Genomic DNA, 18,057 nt, shown 5'->3' with positions numbered 1-18,057 from the left:
TCCAAGTTGGAATAATCCACAAACTTAGTTAAGTTTACTCTTAATGCCACTATCTATCATTGATGAAGATACTGATCTGAAGCAGATACAGGACAGGTCCCCCTGAGACTTCAGTTGATATATCCTTTCAGCTTGACTGTGAACCATTGATAACTACACTCTGGAAATGTTTTCCCAAAAATTATGCATCCCCCTCATAATAGCTCCCGTTGGGCTGTATTATCTTAATCACGAGCAGGTGATGTGGACTATATCAAAAGCCTTTTTAAAGTTATGATATACCAAATCTACCTCTTCTCCCATCTACCAGGCTTGTTACTCTGTCAAGGAAAAACTATCAAGTTGGTTCGATATGCTTTGTTTCTTGCAAATAAATGCTGTTTTTTATCACCTTATTATCTTCTAGATGTTTGCAAATGGATTGCTTAATTATTTGCTTCATTATCTTTTTGAGTACTGAAGTTAAGATGGCCTCTGCACTGTGTGTATAGGAGATATAATTCTCGTTACATTTTTCTCTGAGCAAAGCTTGTATTCCACCATATCTTCTAGAAAAGTTTATAATTCCATCAAATGCACAAGCACCCCTCTTTCTGGTATCTGTTGTACAAGCATTTAAATCTAAGATGTGGGTTATCACATATGCAGTCAATGTGTCTTCTATAACCTGAACATCTAGAAATGTATCTACTGGCCTACCACTGACATCAAGATAATGTACACAATGACTTAATGCCTGATATCCATTTGCCTGCGTGCATTTATAAGTCATATATACAATTATTTTGAACGTGTAGACAGTTCTTCACTTTTTCAACTTTCTCAATTAAAGAATTTTTCACTGTTGCACCACAGACATCTAACCAATCAGTTGAGTTTCTAGCAGAAAGGCAGTGAGTACTTGCCAGACTTGTTCAGAACCCTGTCAGCTTCAGGGCTTAATAAGTGGCAATGCACTTAACATTGGATTCCAGTTTGTAGCATGTAGTATCTCTTGCTTAAATACAAAGTATGATGCAACAGTTGTATTTGTTCACATAAACTGTGTTGTGTCTGTACCATTCTTAGCAGCCTCCTTAAGTACTTCTAAAACTGGCATTTACAGTGACTGGCTTATAAGGCTTTCTGCATGGGGAGATGGGTATAAAAGGCCAGCTGCTGGACCCCTGCTTGAAGGGTTTGTCAGGTAAAGTTTGTGCTTTATTGTGCCCCATGCAGTTTCAAGGGTTGCTGAGGAGGTAGTATATGCTATTCAGCTTCCTGAGTTCATCAGTAATCTCCCTTGCCTCCAGAGAGATTACTAATGAGGCCAGGAAGCTGAGCAGCACATTCTGCCTCCTCAGCTGCCCCAGGAACAGCATGGGCATAGCAAAAGCTTCTTCTGGAAGAGATGCTTTTCTCTGGAACAGTTTGGAGTGTGCAGCTGTGGCTGGCCCAGGCCTCCTCTGAACAGACAGCAGGATGTTCAGGGCCTCAGTTGGTCCAGGCTTCTTTGGCTGAAGGGGGCATGTGGGCTTCTGGTTGAGGTGGGGGGGGGGGGGGAGTCACAGGCAGAAGGGGAAGAGCCAGGAGTGCCTTCCCAAAGTGGGGCTCCACTCACTGCCCTCTGACTTTCTGCATGTCAGTTCAGTCCAGAGGCTCAGTGTTTAGCCTTTTCATGTAGTTTGTCAACACTGGCTTTGCTTATTTGTCAGGCAAACCAAGCTCCTCTAGTTTTACCAACTGAACCAGTGAGTATTTGCTTTTATAATCCTTTTTGCAAGAGGTGCACCAGTAGCCACCCTTTGTAATGTCAATAAATGGGAAAGTTTAATCAATCAACATAGGGAACTTCCCTCAGGTTGTGGAGACAGTGTTTCTTCAGCACTTTGGATTGTTTGAATGTAGGTATCCTACTTGAACCTTAAATTGACATGTTGGTAAATTCTTTGATTCTTGGAATAGTCTTCATTTTGGTTGCTCCTAGATAAGAATATGACTATCAATACACTTACCTGTGCAATTTCTAAGATCAGGTTGACCCCAATATGATGTATAGTTGTGAAGGTTTAGGAAACTATGGAGGAAAAAAATGACAGAATATGCATTAATGTAAAGCATGTCATATTATTCAAAATAATATAGCACAATAAAGTTGGATGTTTCAGAATCCATTTGTAAATTTCACAACATCATGGTATATTAAAATTACAGTCCTGGCAGCAACAAAATCACAATGAAAATCAATAATTAACAATATTGGGATTTTATGAGTGATAGTTGTGACATCCACAAAAGAGATGTATTCTATGGGCCAGATCCTCAGCTGGTGTGAATGGCCATAGGTACACTGTCTCAAAATAAGCTCTTGGGATTTATACCAGTTGAGGTCTAGCCTCATATTACAGGAATGACCAAAAGGCACCCATGTAATACTATAATATTCCTAACATGTCCTGATCAAATGTAAAGTGCAATCAACATTTTTCACATACATTGTCAAATCCTGCCATTATAGAAGCCTGATTTCACTATGGCTGCGCCTAGACTGGCATGATTTTCTGCAAATGCTTTTAACGGAAAAGTTTTTCCATTAAAAGCATTTGTGGAAAAGAGTGTCTAGATTGGCATGGACGTTTTTGCGCAAAAGCACTTTTCGCCATTTTCGCCATCGGGGCTTTTTTGCACAAAACAGCTTTTAGCTGACTACACTGGCCCTCTTGCGCAAAAGCATTTGCACAAGAGGGCTTATCCCTGAGCGGGAGCATCATAGTATTTGCGCAAGAACACTGACAATCTTACATTAGATGGTCGGTGTTCTTGCGCAAATTCAAGCGGCCAGTGTAGACAGCTGGCAAGTTTTTCCACAAAAGCAGCTGCTTTTGCGGAAAAACTTGCCAGTCTAGATGCAGCCTTTTTGTTTATTTAGACATTGAATCAGACCTCTGTGAAAAGAGCAATGGCTGCAAGAAGAGTGTGCATAATTGCAAGAAAGCTACACAAATATTCTGCTATCCTTGATCCTATGCAAGGATAAGCAGGGAGCTGTCTAGGGTTTGTGACAAATCTGAGACACATCCTTACATTAAAGAGACACTGATAAGCAGTAATTTAAAAAATGTTATTAAAACCTCATAGCAATAGAATATTTCAATGAATTACAGTTCCAGAATATGGATAACACTCCATGGCCCTGGAATAAATGACAGTATCATAATGCATGTGCACAGGGGGAACAAAATTAGGCAACCTTAATTTTGGTAGATCCTAACTATTTAGTGTTCTTTTAATGCAGCTTTTGGAAATGTAAATTGTAATCTGACATTGTCCCTCTAACATTTTAGAGTATGGTTCAATGCATCCTCAAGACCACAGCAATAAGTTTCACTCAAGTGCTAATCAGCATTTGATTTCCTGACTACTGCCAAATCTGTGATACATATCGTACAATGTCTGTGGGAGGCCACACACCTCTTGTGTTGTGGTGTGGTTTGCTTAGGACCCAGTGTCACAGAAACATTACTATATTTAACATTCACCCTTCCTCCCATGCTTCGGCCAGGCTAGAGTAAATAGGCTGCCTATTGAGTCTTTTTTTTTTTGGAGGGGTGAGATCAATCATTATTGAATTTCTGCTCCACTACTATTTTCTATTTAACCATGCCTACCATTTCTACACCAGATGGCAGAATGCTTACACATTTTGGCTGTACATTTGAGAATCATCAAAACACAAATCTTTGGTATCTTTATTGTTGCTACAGTATAGCAGTTGTGCATGTAATTGCTTGCTTCTTTTTGTTCCCAGTGTTGGCAAGAGTGACTGGAGACAGCTAGACAAGAAAAGCTTAGCACAAAATGGAATAAAAGGTTTGGAATAGAAATATTTTATGCTGACAATCAAAGCTATTGTGAAGGCCCCAATGAGTGAGCAACAGAGATAAGCAGTCTGGGGGCAGTAAGGGCCAGGATCCTCAATGTGTAATGAGTCAGTGGAACACACATCAAAACATTTGACCCCTTTTCCAACTCCTTTGCAACAAATGTTGTTCAATCAGAACCTAGTGGTATTTGTACAAGATTAACAGGCTGAGGAAGTAAGTTAGTTAAACACAAACTCCCAGTTGTTTTCCTGTCTGGCACAAAACTGTGAGGCTGATGTCCATGTTGCCATGTTGTCTCCAGATCAGTAAAAGAGCTGGATCATCCTTCTCAGACTACGTACCAGATACAATATAGGCAGACAAGCCTTTTTATGGCTTATTATAGAAATTCATCATTAGCCTTTGTTATTGCTTATGGCTATCGTATTAATTATAGTTTTTTATCATTGTGTTTGGTACTTTATAAACACATAAAAAAGGACAGTGTGTGCTCTTAAGTGTTTATAGTCTGAATAGAAAAGACAGATGAAAGAGTGGAGGAAAGGTGGGATTATTTTATAGGTTGGGAATTGAGGCATTGAGAGACTAATTGGCTTTCTGAATCTCACACAGGAAGCCTATAGCAGAGCCAAAAACTGAATCTAAATCTCTTGAGCCACAGTCTAAATTTTACAACCTCAGCCTAAAGCCTTAGGACCATCTTTACTGACAGTTACTACCAGTAGCAACCATTAAACTACTCATTTTGTTGTTGTAGCTGTGCTGGCTCCAGAAATGAGAAAGAAAGATAGGTGAAGTAATATCTTTTATTGGGCAAACTTCTGCTGCTAGAAAGGAATAGTGTTTGAGCTTCACAGAGTTCTTCCTCAGGACTGGAGAAAATAATCAGTGTCCAAATTAAATATAAGGCAAGAAAGATTGTTAAGAGGTTCACACATACTATAGGCAACCGCTTAAAATCAAATGGACAACTAAAATCTATACAGTAGCATAGTTGGGGGTTAGCAGCAGCAATGCAAGTAAGTGAGCATATGCCAGTACGCTGTACCAGCAAAATATTTTTAGTCGGTATGGCATTCAGAACTGACACAGGAGAAGCTGGCTGCCCCATGCCTTCTCTCTGTTGCAGCTGCACAGCCCCCTGCCTTTCCACAGATCTGCATCTCTGTGTACCACGGGACAGGGTGGGGAGTGTGGGGGGAAGAGTTGCCAGCGTTCTGCTCCTTTCCCCATTGCCCCTCCTAGCTCGGGGTTCTGCTCCTTTCCTGGGAGAGCCTTGAAAATGCAGAACGCCAGAAGCTCTTCTCTGGCATGGTGGTGTGGAAGGGTAAGGGGAGGTAGAGCCACGTGCCAGAAGTGCAGCTGGCATGGGGTGGCCATCGGCCCTACATTCTGCTCATTTCCTGAAGTTCCAGTGCAATTGCAGGAGGACAGACCACACACAAACATGCCCCCTCCCCTCAGATAAAATGGAATGGATCATGGGGAGGAAAGGGGAGGGCTGGGCTGGGGGCAGGAAGAGTGAGGAGTCACATGCTCCCCCTTAGCTGGTGCCTCCACCCATCCTGCTAAGAAATGGTTGCACAATGGTTGCATCCTTGCACCACTGGTTAGCAGGCAGTAGATTAAAATGAGCATGCATCGGTCCGCACAGCTTTGGACTATTATTGGGTAGAACACATTAATGTGGACACATGGGCTAACTCGGACATAATTTAAGGTGCATAAATACTAACAGTGTGACACCTCCCAGTTTCTAATAGGTCTCCATGGATACTTACCATGTTCTTGATGCAGTTTGGACTGAGCTCCCATGACACAATGTAAAGTTGGTTACAGTGGGCCTGGTATCTGGCCAGAAATAATTTGCAGGGTTTTCTTCAGCAATACACTTTTCTACAAAACAACAATGCACCTAAATGAGAACAGATCTTAACTTTTATCAAGTAAATTATAGCTTAATTTGCAGTCTATCTTGCAAGACAATTTATTAATCATTCGTGCTTTATGTGCAATTGTATTTTCCCCAGGGGATGCCTGAAACATGTTTGCGATGGTTAGGTGTTGTATATTGTACACCTTTGTTCCAGAGCCACCAACCAGATCATCAGCTTTGTTTTAAATTGGCATAGCTCTACTGAACCTTATGGAGCTATGCTTAGTTAGCAGCTGAGAAACTAGTTACCAGACTGGCAATTTGAAGCACACAGACCAGTTGCTGAGAATCCAATGAAGGCCTGATTTGTTTGGTCATAATTTTTGTCTGAATTAGAAGATATCAGATTTTAGTACAACTGCAACAATGGAGGGTTAGCTCCATTGTTAATTGTTAGATGCTTTAGCATTCACTAAATGGGGGGCAAGGGGAAGAGGGACTTGTTTGGGGGCAAGCAAACAAAGCCTGAAGAATGGCAACAGTGAAATGTCTTTACCTACCCACTGGATCAACAACCACTGTATGGAGCCTCAATCCATCCCCTATGCTTGCATTATTACTTATGAGTTTCTGCTGGATGGCTTGCTCTTCTAAACTGATGTTGTTGGTAGAGTTGTAAACCAGAAGAGCCCAAATCACAAAACTGCAAGGAAAATTATTATGAGAGATAACAAAGGAATTAGGGTTTTGAAATTAATATCCAATCAACTTGAATAAGGTTTATGGTGAAGATGCCTGCCCGTATTTTAATCTCTATATGTCATGACAGAGAGACTATACAAACCATGTCCATGCCAATGTAGAGGGAGTAATTCAGAAAATATTGTTTCTTACCTGTAAATTAACCTTTTCAGACACACACAGCCCCTCCAAACCTGTCACTGTTGAGAAATCCCACCAGCAGCTACTATTATTGAGATCGTTCTCTCAAATATCTAAGATAAAGATTTTAAAAATGCTTAAGGGCCCAATTTTGAAAGGTGTTATAAGTACCAAAAGACACAGATAGGTGCCAAGACAGTTTTTCTAAAGCATCTAGATACTTTTGAAAACACCACTAGTGAACTATCTGTATCTTTATGTGCCTAAATACTTTTTAAAATCTGACTGTTAGGGTATGTCTAGACTACATGGCTCCATCGACGGAGCCATGTAGATTTGTTTACTGGGCATAGGGAAATGAAGTGGCGATTTAAATAATCGCCGCTTCATTTAAATTTAAGTGGTTGCCACACTGTGCCTATCAGCTCTTTGTCGGCTCAGCGAGCTAGTCTGGACAGTCCGCGGTTGACATCAAAGGCATTTGTCAACCTTTCTGATAAACCTCATCCCACGAGGCATTCTGGGGAGGTAGACAAATGCCTTTGATGTCGACCACAGAGCGTCCAAACTACAGCACTGTGCCGCGAAACAGCTGATCGGCGCAGCACGGCAGCCATTTTAATTTAAATGAAGCGAAGATTATTTAAATTGCCGCTTCATTTCCCTTTGCCTACAACCCTAATCTACATGGCTCCATTGACAGAGCCATGTATTCTAGACGTGCCCTCAGATGGAATGGTGAGAAGAAGAGAGGAGTTACAACAGGACCTGTTCTAAGACAGGAGATAGGCACAAGTAGTAGGGACAAACAGCCACTGCTCAAAAACCTCACCAAGATATGTGAAGACCCCAATGTACAGGAAGAATGCTTAGAGGAACAACAAGATATCCAAGGGCTGTGCCAGGATAGTAGTAGGAAGACCCAAAACTGAATTTGGAGCTAGGCTTGATGTCGGGCTCCTTGGAAACTTATGGAGGGATGCCAGTTTGGATACAGTGAGGGAACAGATTGTGAACAAAGCTGCTTTCACCAGGAGTCCCTCAGAGGGAGAAGAGGAAAATTGTAGAGGCAGCATACTGAGTGGTTCTCCGTTGTACCTCAGGCATATAAATGCCATCATTTGGTTGTCAAGAATTTTCCAGAAAGCTGCCTGTGTTGGATATGGTATAAGAACTGCAGTTTATTGTATAGATATTGCTGTTGCCTGCTAAACGTTAACTCCAGTTATGTCTGACATCTTTTTAAAAGTTATATGGCTCTGACAGCTATTTTTGAAGTTGATTCATTACTGATGTGGCCTGAGAAATGTCAATATACTGATGATCTCTCAGCCTTATAATCTGCAAAGGTGACGCATTTCCCTTGTGTATTCAAAAATAAGATCTTGAACTAAATTAAAAAAAAAAACTTGCAATTTTAATAACTCCCTGTGATTAGGGGAAATGTACAAATAGGCACATAATTACTATTTATATGAACAGAAATATTTATTCTTAGTCCATACACTTTTTCTTTTATATTGCTGAGCAAATGTTTAAACTTGGCCAGTAGTCACCTGTTTGCCTTGGATCTGAGTGTCCCCTAGAGAGATACTGCTACAGAAGAATTTCAGGTACCTCTAAATAAGGGGTGGGGAACCTGCAGCCTGTGGATCAGATTTGGCCCATGGCTTCATTTCATCTGGCCTGCAGCAAGTCTCCATGGTTCACGCTAAAAGTTCCAAGCCCCAGCGCTTTCCTATGTGTCCAGAGCTATAAGTGCCAGTGAGCTAGAATATTCCTACAGATCCTACATGGAGGGACAATTGGAGAAGCTCTGCATACTGCACTTGCTCCCAGCACCAACTCCACAGTTCCTATTGGCTAAGAACTCCAGCCAATGGGAGCTGTGGTGGTGGCACCTATGGGCACAACCAGTGTGCACTGTGCAAAGCTGGCTGGCTTCTCCACATAGGGTCTGGACATGGCGGGTACTTCTGGGAGCATCATGGACCTGCCTGAGCCCTGCTGCACAGCTGAGCAGAAGCTGTTTGAGGTAAGCACTGCCTAGCTGGAGACCACACTCCAAACCCCCTTTTGTACCCCACCACTCTGCCCCAGGTAGGAACCACCACTCACATCCTTATTCCATCCCAGACCCATTCCAACTTTGAGCCTCCTCCCACTCCTTCCTCCTTATGCCTGCACCCCAAACTCTTCCTGCACCACAACCCCTAGTTCCATCCCCAGACCCACACCCTCAGCCACAGCCCAAACTCCCTCCCACACCCCAATTCCCTGACACAGACCTGAGCCAAGCTCCAAGCTCTGCACTCCAAGCTCCTTGATCCAAACTCAGAGCCCTCCTGCATCCCAAACCTGTCATCCTAAGCCCCACCCCATAACCAACACCCCAGCTAGAGCCCTCACATCCTCCTGCACCTCAACCCCTTACCCCACTGTGGAGCCTAGGGGCTGAGCCTCCATGCCTTCACCATCCACAGGACTGTGTGAAGGCCTGACTGATTTTTTATGTGGGTCAGTGGCCCCGGTAGAAAAAAGGTTTCTCATCCCTGCTGTGCTATAATACATACCAGGTTCACCCTAACATTCAATATTCAATAGAAAATTAATTCACAGAAACAACCTCAATAGGATGTGCATTAGCAGACTATTGATGCATGCTTGGGGTGCTTTGTGAGGCACAAGGTCGACAGCAGTAAAGGGGTTGTCATGCCATTTATTTCAGAGGAAGAGTGAAAACTGTCTAGAAGCATGTCAGTTTCAGCCCCCCACACCCACCTTTACTCCTGCCCAAGAGGATCCATCTACTAATACATCTTTCCCAAAAGTTTCTGGCCTCCATCATCTATTCTACCTACTTTAAAAGTAAAATATTTAATAAATTGTTGCCACTCCCAGCTTCACCTAAAGGGACATCACAGAAAAAGATCACTACTATCAAATTGTTTCTATCCAGTTCTACCAGCTAATCAAAATGTGGCTTTGGACAGTCAGCAACCAAAGTCCTGGCTCTAATGGCAACAGAACAGCAGGAGTAATGATAGATCTGGTATAAATGGGTGCGTTATCCTGACTATTTACAAGAGGGGAAATTGATTATGCAGCAGTAATAAAGAACATCTGTTAAACAATTCTTTTTATCTGGCTTTTAATAACTCTTACTGCATATACTATAAATATTGTGTAACATAGAACTCCTTTATATTTTGACATATATTACATATATAGTAAGCTAAAATGAGTCACGTTAATGTGTAATGAATAATAATCACTTTAACTTGATAATTAATACAATTCTGAATTGATCATTTCTCTCCATCTATGTAACAGTCAGATCCCGCAGAGCATTTTGATGCTGAAATAACACATTTAATTGGAATTTATGTATGCCTATTTTTATGTAAACATCAATGATGTAATTATGGATAAGCCCAACCTTAAAACACACATTCATCCTGTACAAATCATCCTGCAGATAGTAAATAAAATACTAAAAGAAATGGATGTCAATGTGAAACGCCTTTTTAAAAAAGCATAATGACTTTGTTATTTCAGCTTCTCTCTACACATCTTACTTCTTTTTTATGAAGTTTTTGAAGATGAGCAGAAGAGTTTCAAAGATGTTTGTAAATTAGTAGAAAGTATAAAAATATGGTGGCAGACATGTGGTAAGATCTGCAGTACAGATGGGTGTATGACTTAAAAGGAATAATTTGAACTACTTGTTGGTGAGTTCTAAATTAATGGAACTATTAGGAAAAAGAACCAGCTATGATTGTGAACTACACAATGAAAACATCTGGTCAAAGAGCACTGGTGGTCCAAACAGCAGGCAAAATATTCAGATGTATAAGGAATGGAAATAGTAGTGAAAAGATAATAACATCAACTTATAATCAAAGGCCCTTCCTTGGAATACTGTAGTTTGTTTTGTTCTGGTCACCCTATTCATAAAAAGATATAGCAGAATAGAGGAGTTTGGGAATGGCCAACAAAATTACGTGAGTCATGGAGAGACTTCTAAATGAGGCAATACTGTTAATTCTGGGAATGTTTAGATTAGAGAGCAGACAAATAAGAGGGCACATGATAGAGGTAAGCAAAGTAATCTGTGGTATAGATTTAGAGTAGGTAAGTCAGGAGCTCCTAGTTACTCTCTGAGGGTATGTCTACACTACCCTCCTACTTCGAACTAGGAGGGTAATGTAGGCATACTGCACTTGCAAATGAAGCCCGGGATTTGAATTTCCCGGGCTTCATTTGCATAAGCGGGGAGCCGCCATTTTTAAATCCCCGCTGCTTCGAACCCTTGTGGAACGAGGTGTACCGGTAGTTTGGAATAGGGATCCTAGTCCGAACTACCTAGTTCGAGCCCCGTGTAGCCGCGCTACACGGGGTTCGAACCAGCGGGGATTTAAAAATGGTGGCTCCCCGCTTATGCAAATGAAGCCCGGGAAATTCAAATCCCGGGCTTCATTTGCAAGTGCGGTATGCCTACATTACCCTCCTAGTTCGAACTAGGAGGGTAGTGTAGACATACCCTGATAGTACAAGAAGTGGATATTTTAGAAGAGACATAAACCCTAATGTTTAGGATGTAAATGAACCACAAACCAATGTAGATTGGGAAGAAACTTTTTAAAAATTATTCCATAATTTTTCATCTCAGGGTTTCTTACACCTTCCTCTGAAACATCGAGCACTAGTCTTACAATAACACGGTACTGGATTAGATAAACCACAGCTGTCATCCAATATGATAATTCCTGTGTGTCTTTGGGTCACATTACTCCCTGTAAAATTGATGTGGCAAGATAAATAGTTGATCATAATGAATTTGCTTTATAACATTTCCTTTGCATTGATATTCCATCATAGCTAGGTGCTTATTATTAATATAATACTGTAAGTCATGATGCAATGTAAAATCTACAATCTACTTCACAATAAAAGAAAGAGTACTGCAGTAAAGGGGCTGGGGAGAGAATTTAAATCCATGTTGTGTCAACAGTGGCCAAAGGCTGATGCCATCTTATGTGAAATGAATTTGTTACATTATTATTATAACCTCACCCTCAACCATTTCCAATTTGGGAACAATTTGTATATTTAATTGTATATTTATTCAATTGTATATTTAAATCAGCGGCACAGGTACGGGAACCTGCATGGCCCCACAATATGCCAACATCTTTATGGCTGACCTCGAACAATGTTTCCTCACCTCTTGCCCCCCAGCATCCTTACTCTACTTATGCTAAACTGACGACATTTTCATCATATCCACAGGAAGAAGAATTCCACAGGGATTTTAACAACTTCCACTCCTCAGCCTTAGCCTGGACCAGTCCATACAAGAGATCCTCTTCCTTGACACTACAGTACAATTACACGATGGCCATCTTTCTACCTCCTTATACCAGAAACCTACCCACCATTTCACTTACCTACATGCCTCTAGCTTCCTTCTCAGACACATTTCCCAGTCAATTGTTCCCGAGATGAACATCTGTGGGATCTATAACAAGTATTCCTAAAACTTAAATACCCACCCAGAGATGTGAAAAAACAGATTGTCAGAGCCAGATGACTATCCAGGCATCAGCATCTTCAAGATAGGCCCTACAAAGAAAGCAACAGTACACCACTGGTCACCACCTACAGCCCCCAACTTAACTCCCTCCAATGCATTATTAACAATCTACAATATATCCTGGAAAATGATAGATTTTCAATCTCACAGGCCTTGGGGGACAGGTCAGTCCTCACCTACGGACAAACTCCTAATCTCAAACAAATTCTTTCCAGTAACCACACAGCACACCTACATCTTACTCATCCAGGAACCCATCCCTGCAATCAACTCCAGTGCCAACTCTGTCCACACCTCTATACAAATGACATAATCACAGGACCTAACCACATAAACTGCCACATTAAAGGCTCATATAACTGCACATCCACCAATGTAATTTATACCATAAATTACATCCACCAATGTAATTTATACCAGTGCCAGCAATGCTCCTCTGCCATCTATATTGGCCAAACTGGATAGTCTCTATGAGAAACGTTTAATGGACACAAATCAGGTATTCAAAATGGTAACACATAGAAACCTGTTGGGGAACATTTCAACTTGCCTGGGCATTCACTAATGGATCTCAAAGTGTCTATATTATTTCAAAGCAATTTCAAAAGCCAGCTAGAGAGAGAAGCTGCAGAACTTGGTTTAATTTACAAGTTTGACACCTTGAATAGAGGTTTAAACAAAAACCTGATCTGGGTAAGCCACTGCATTCCACATCCTAATGACATAAAATCCTACCAACCATTTCACTTACCTACATGCCTCTAGCTTCCTTCTCAGACACATTTCCCAGTCAATTGTTTACAGCCAGGCCCTAAGATTCAACCAGATTTGCTGCAATCCCACAGACCGAGATGAACATCTATGGGATCTATAACAAGTATTCCTAAAACTTAAATACCCACCCAGAGATATGATAAAACAGATTGTCAGAGCCAGATGACTATCCAGGCTCTGCAGGGCTGGAGGCAGAGGAGGAGGGTGCTAGAGAGAGGGTCAAGGATGTGAGGGGCAGGGGTTCATGATTGGGGGGAGGGAGTACAACTCCAATTGTCCGGCATCCAGTGGTCCAGCACTCCCGATAGTCTGGCACCAAATGGAACCCAGAAGTGCTCTGGCCAGCCAGACAATTGGAGCTGCTGTTAGCCCCATGGGGGCTCGCGGCTGGGAAAGGGAAGGGGAGAAGAGGGAAAGGAGATTACACCCCTGTGAGGGGTCTGCCGGGACCCGCACTGCGTCTGGCTGGAGGGTGGGGGAGTGGGCGGGGAACAGCGCGGAGAGGGGCAAACCCTCTGCCATTTTGCAGGAAGGCGGGGGAAGCCCCGTGCAGCCGCTGAGAGTTTCCGAAATGGGAGCGGGCTCCACACCCCCAAGACTGCAATAGTTATCACCGAGCAGGGAAGTGAGGGGTGGCACTGCGGGACCAACCTGGCAGCACCCCAGCTGCTCTGTCCCGCCGCTCATCAGTTTCAGCAGTGGCAGCGGCAGACTTGAAGAAGCGACGGAGTAGAGCAGCTGGGGCGCTGCCAGGTTGGTCCCGCAGCGCTGCCCCTCACCCTCTTGTTCGAAGCCCGGTAGTACCCCAGCTGCTCTGCTCCGCCCCACCGCTTTCCCAAGTCCACCGCTGCCACTGCTGAAATTGACTAGTGGCGGACTTTGGGAAGCGGCGGAGCAGAGCAGCTGGGGTGCTGCGGGGTGCTGAGCAGGGGGGTGAGAGGCAGCGCTGAGGGAACAACCTGGCAGCACACCAGCTGCTCTACTCCGCTGCTTCCCCAAGTCCGCCGCTGCCACTGCTGAAACTGATGAGCAGCGGACAAGTGGCGAAGCAGAGCAGCTAGGGTGCTGCTGGGTTGGTCCCGCAGTGCTGTCCCTCACCCCACTGCGGCGATAACTACTGCAGTCTGGGGAGCCCGCTCCCCTCCCGGAAACCCTCGGCGGCGGTGCAGGGCTTCCCCCACTTTCCTGCAAAATGGTGGAGGGTTCACCCCTCACCATACCATTCCCAGCCCACCCCCCAGACGCAGTGTGGGTCCCAGCAGACTCATCACAGACCCCCGCCGGAGTACCTCCTGATACTCCAGCATATCCGATAATTCAGCACCACCTAGGTCCCAAAGGTGCCGGATTATTGGAAGTCTACTGTACTTAGAATATGTAGAGCCCACTCCATTAGCCTCATTTAGCACGCACACTCTAATTGACATTTTTTTCTCCATTTTTCCCCCTTCTCTTTCCCTTCCCATCCCCTCTCTTTCTATGCTATTTATTTGGGCCCTGGACCCCTTAACTTCATTCATCTGAAGAAGTGAGTTGTGCCCACAAAAGCTCATGATAACATCTGCATTTTTCGTTAGTCTTTAAAGTGCTGCAGGACTATTCCCAGATTTAAAGTTTTTACAGAACAACTAATGCTCTGATAACTTCTGGCCCCACCCAACTCCCACTGAAGTCAATGGAAAGGCTCAATGGAAGAGAATTGGAGCTGAATCAAGCTTCCTTATTGGCTGATACACCAGAGAGGCCTAGGACTGTGTGGGCACACAAGCCAAATAATCCATTTGCACAAAGAGACCTTTCCTACAAGTCATGGCTAAAATATACTAGTGGGACTTTGTGGAGAAACTTGTATTTTCCCCTGGATATGAGAAAAATTTAGTATCTTTCACAAGCAAAATATTTACACAGAAATAAAACAGTTAAAAAAAGCAAATGCATGTGTATAGAGTTTGGTTTTCATAAGTATTCAGCCTTCTGCACCCATTGAATTCAGTGGTCTAATTTCCATTGACTTCAACAGGAGCAGAGTTGAGCCAATGCTGAGTGATGTTGCAGTAGGGGTTTAGCAGGTTTTTTAAAATACAAGCAGACATTACAATTGTGTTACTTTATATGAACTCTGGTATTTCTATTTCATAATGTACTCAAAAACAATTGTGAAGACTGGGAGTGTCAGGCACTGTGCCAGCTTCCTCTATAAATGTGACTATTTTATATTTTGTCACACACTTAAATGACTAAAATGCAGGACAATGTAGCACTTTAAAGACTAACAAGATGGTAAATGACTAAAGATAACGTATCAAATACAAGAAAAACAAGAATACAGGATCCTGCAACTGCTAGCTCTTGGCTGAAACCATAACACTTTCTAAAGAGTAGTCTGTCTGGTCTCAAGAATACTCCTTATTAAACATTTCATTATACATCACCTCACCCACAATTAATCAGAAGCCTGATTATGTTTCTACTGAAATTAATAGCAAAAGACCCACCACTGACTTTCATGAGCAGGATCAGGACTGGTAGAATGTCTTTGCTTTCTTGCTTAGTTCTTCCTTTTCATGACTAAGGGAAGAGATTTCTATGTAGATGTAGCAACTGCTCTTTTAAACATTTTAACAATGAGTGATGTTTTTATTTGGGTGAGTTGTTAAACAGTAATTAGAACTGCTGTTTCCTGTAGTAGGAGTGATTAAGTACAGAGTATGGGCCAAAATTATGACGATCAAGTAGTGAAGGTTGGAGCAAGCATAATCTTATTTTGCTGGTAAGTGGCAAAAAGCTGAGATATGAAATCAAGACTCAAGATTTGCAAAATTGCTGGAAAAAAGCATAAGGAAAGTGGTGGGGGGAGGGGTGCTGAATAGCTCTGTGGAGGCCATTTCTCTTACCCAAGCGACCAAACCTTGGTGATATGGCTACACCTAGGATCTGTAGGATCCTTCTGGGAAAAGCAGCAGCAGCAGTAGCAGAAATATGTGGCATTACTGTGGTGTCAAAAAGGGCAAGAAATCAATGGAAGAAACGAAAAGCATGCAAATTTTTTCTGCAGAAAGAACACAAATATACTTTATTTTTAAAGGTTTGTGCAAAATGGTGGGGACAAAAGACAACCATGCTCACAAACCATTGTGCTTATATCCCATCTAGAGTGTCCCACTCTGTTTTGAACCAACATCTTCTGGGATAGAGACACTGCTACTAGGATGAAAAAATTAAATACATGCACAAATTACAGCACTATAGTAATAAAATTTTATCTTTTAATTTAGTTAATAATCTACTCATGGATATTTTTGCATAGCTGCCATCCAGAGATCTTCATGCTGTTCTAGGTGTTGATGATAATATTCACTTTTGGACTTGGAATTGCATGAGACTCTGATTACCACGTGTAATTAACTCATCATAAAAACTGTATACTTTGGATTATTTCAGCTGATATAGATCAGCAATGCGACAATAACAAACTACTTCTATATTTTTATTTTGTTTTTCTCTTTTCTAGAATGTAATTATTTAAAGCTTTGTTTTAAAAAAATATCTATTTTTAACATTCCCAAAATGACAACTTCTCCACTTCCATTTTTCTCTTTGTATAATTCTGTCTCTATGGCTTCTGAATTCATCACTTCAAGAGGCCTGTTGAAGAACAGTACTATGCTGTGAGTGTTTTAAAAGTTATGGTTACAGTGCAGCATATAAGGGTGAAAATACACTAGAGTAAAACAGCAGAAAATGTCTAGAATGGAAGCAGTTTGGAGGTAGGCCTGGTCCACACTACATGGGAAGGTCAAAGTACACTTGATCTTAGCCAAAAGGCCGAGAAGCGAAGGTCAAAGTAAGATACATAACTCCAGCTATGTAAACTGTATAAATGGAATTGATGTATCTTACATTGCATTTCCCTGCCACCCACATAGCGGGAGGCTGATGGGAACAAACAACTCCTGTTGGCTTTCCTTACTCCTAGTGATGAGCAGGAGTACCAGGGCTGATAGGGGTGCCCTTTGAGTTTGATCTAGAGGTCTATACTACAGCCACTAGATCGAACCCTGGAAGTTTGATCACGGCAGCGTCAATCTTCTGTGCAGTGTAGATGTGCCTTGAGAGATGAGGCAGAGGAGAAAAAAATGCTTCTTTCTAGAGATAGTACTTAGGTACCAATGACAGGTTCTATAGAAAATCCTAAGATAGATCGTGATGGGAGAAGAATGGGTATTGCTTCCCATATATATTAGACAGGTCTGCAACATTTTATGACAGTCAAAAATTAAGTTTTGAAAAATGATCAGCCAAGTCTTAGGTTCTCATAGATCTACCTGGTTTAAATCCAAAGCAGTTTAAATTACAATAAATATCATAAACTCCAGTCATCTGAAGAAGTGGGCTGTGCCCACGAAAGCTCATAGTACCATCTACATGTTTTGTTAGTCTATAAAGCACAGACCATTCATTGTTTTTGAAGTTTATCATAGCAATGTGAGGTTTGTTTGTACATCGAGGGCAGTAGGTGGCCATAAATTACATTTACCAAATGGAAGGGTATGGCCCATAGCATGCAATTATGTCACACACAATTTTGACATTATGTATTGCCTTTATCACGAAAAAGTCCCATTAAAGTTACCTTGAATCAGCGTTGCTTCTTTTCTCCCTTGCCTTTTCATGTTTAGGGGTTGGTTCAATACTTAAAAAGCAAGAAGCATAAATATAAATGAGTGTGTCATGACTCCCACTAAGGACTTAAATCAGGTAACTTCATGAATATCAGCAACATGTACCTGATATTGACCACGTACACAGTATAATTCCAGTTCTGGAAGGTCTGATTTAGCTGAAAAATACAGAGAATAATTATAAGGATGGTGTGGTAAAGTAAGGCCCCTGCATTATCTAGCAGAATCTTATAAGATCGCCTTCGCCCACCAAAAACAACATCTTTATTTGGCAAAATGAAGTCTACATTTCCCCACTGTGGAATTATGTCCTTATTAGGTGTGTATATTTACCAAGTAGGGTGGAGGGTTTCAGTGGAGAAGGGATCTTAATAAAGGCACTGT

At 42.0% G+C, this 18,057-nt stretch overlaps 1 protein-coding gene across 8 annotated transcripts in view; it reads right to left on the bottom strand.

Annotated features, from left to right (window-relative positions):
• The window catches only part of ADGRG6 (adhesion G protein-coupled receptor G6), a 163,882-nt gene that overhangs the window by 56,786 nt on the left and 89,039 nt on the right, over positions 1–18,057 (bottom strand). For all 8 annotated transcript variants that reach the window (XM_075924316.1, XM_075924318.1, XM_075924317.1 and 5 more), the window contains 5 exons: positions 17,779–17,831; positions 17,625–17,684; positions 6,300–6,442; positions 5,645–5,759; positions 1,995–2,056 (listed from right to left, as the gene is read on the bottom strand). In XM_075924316.1, coding sequence (XP_075780431.1) covers positions 1,995–2,056; positions 5,645–5,759; positions 6,300–6,442; positions 17,625–17,684; positions 17,779–17,831 — 433 coding nt within the window. The remainder of the gene's footprint in view (positions 1–1,994; positions 2,057–5,644; positions 5,760–6,299; positions 6,443–17,624; positions 17,685–17,778; positions 17,832–18,057) is intronic.

The sequence above is a fragment of the Pelodiscus sinensis genome, chromosome 3, assembly GCF_049634645.1.
Source record: "Pelodiscus sinensis isolate JC-2024 chromosome 3, ASM4963464v1, whole genome shotgun sequence".
Taxonomy (NCBI): Eukaryota; Metazoa; Chordata; order Testudines; family Trionychidae; genus Pelodiscus; species Pelodiscus sinensis.
This window is presented reverse-complemented; position numbering and strand designations above follow the sequence as displayed.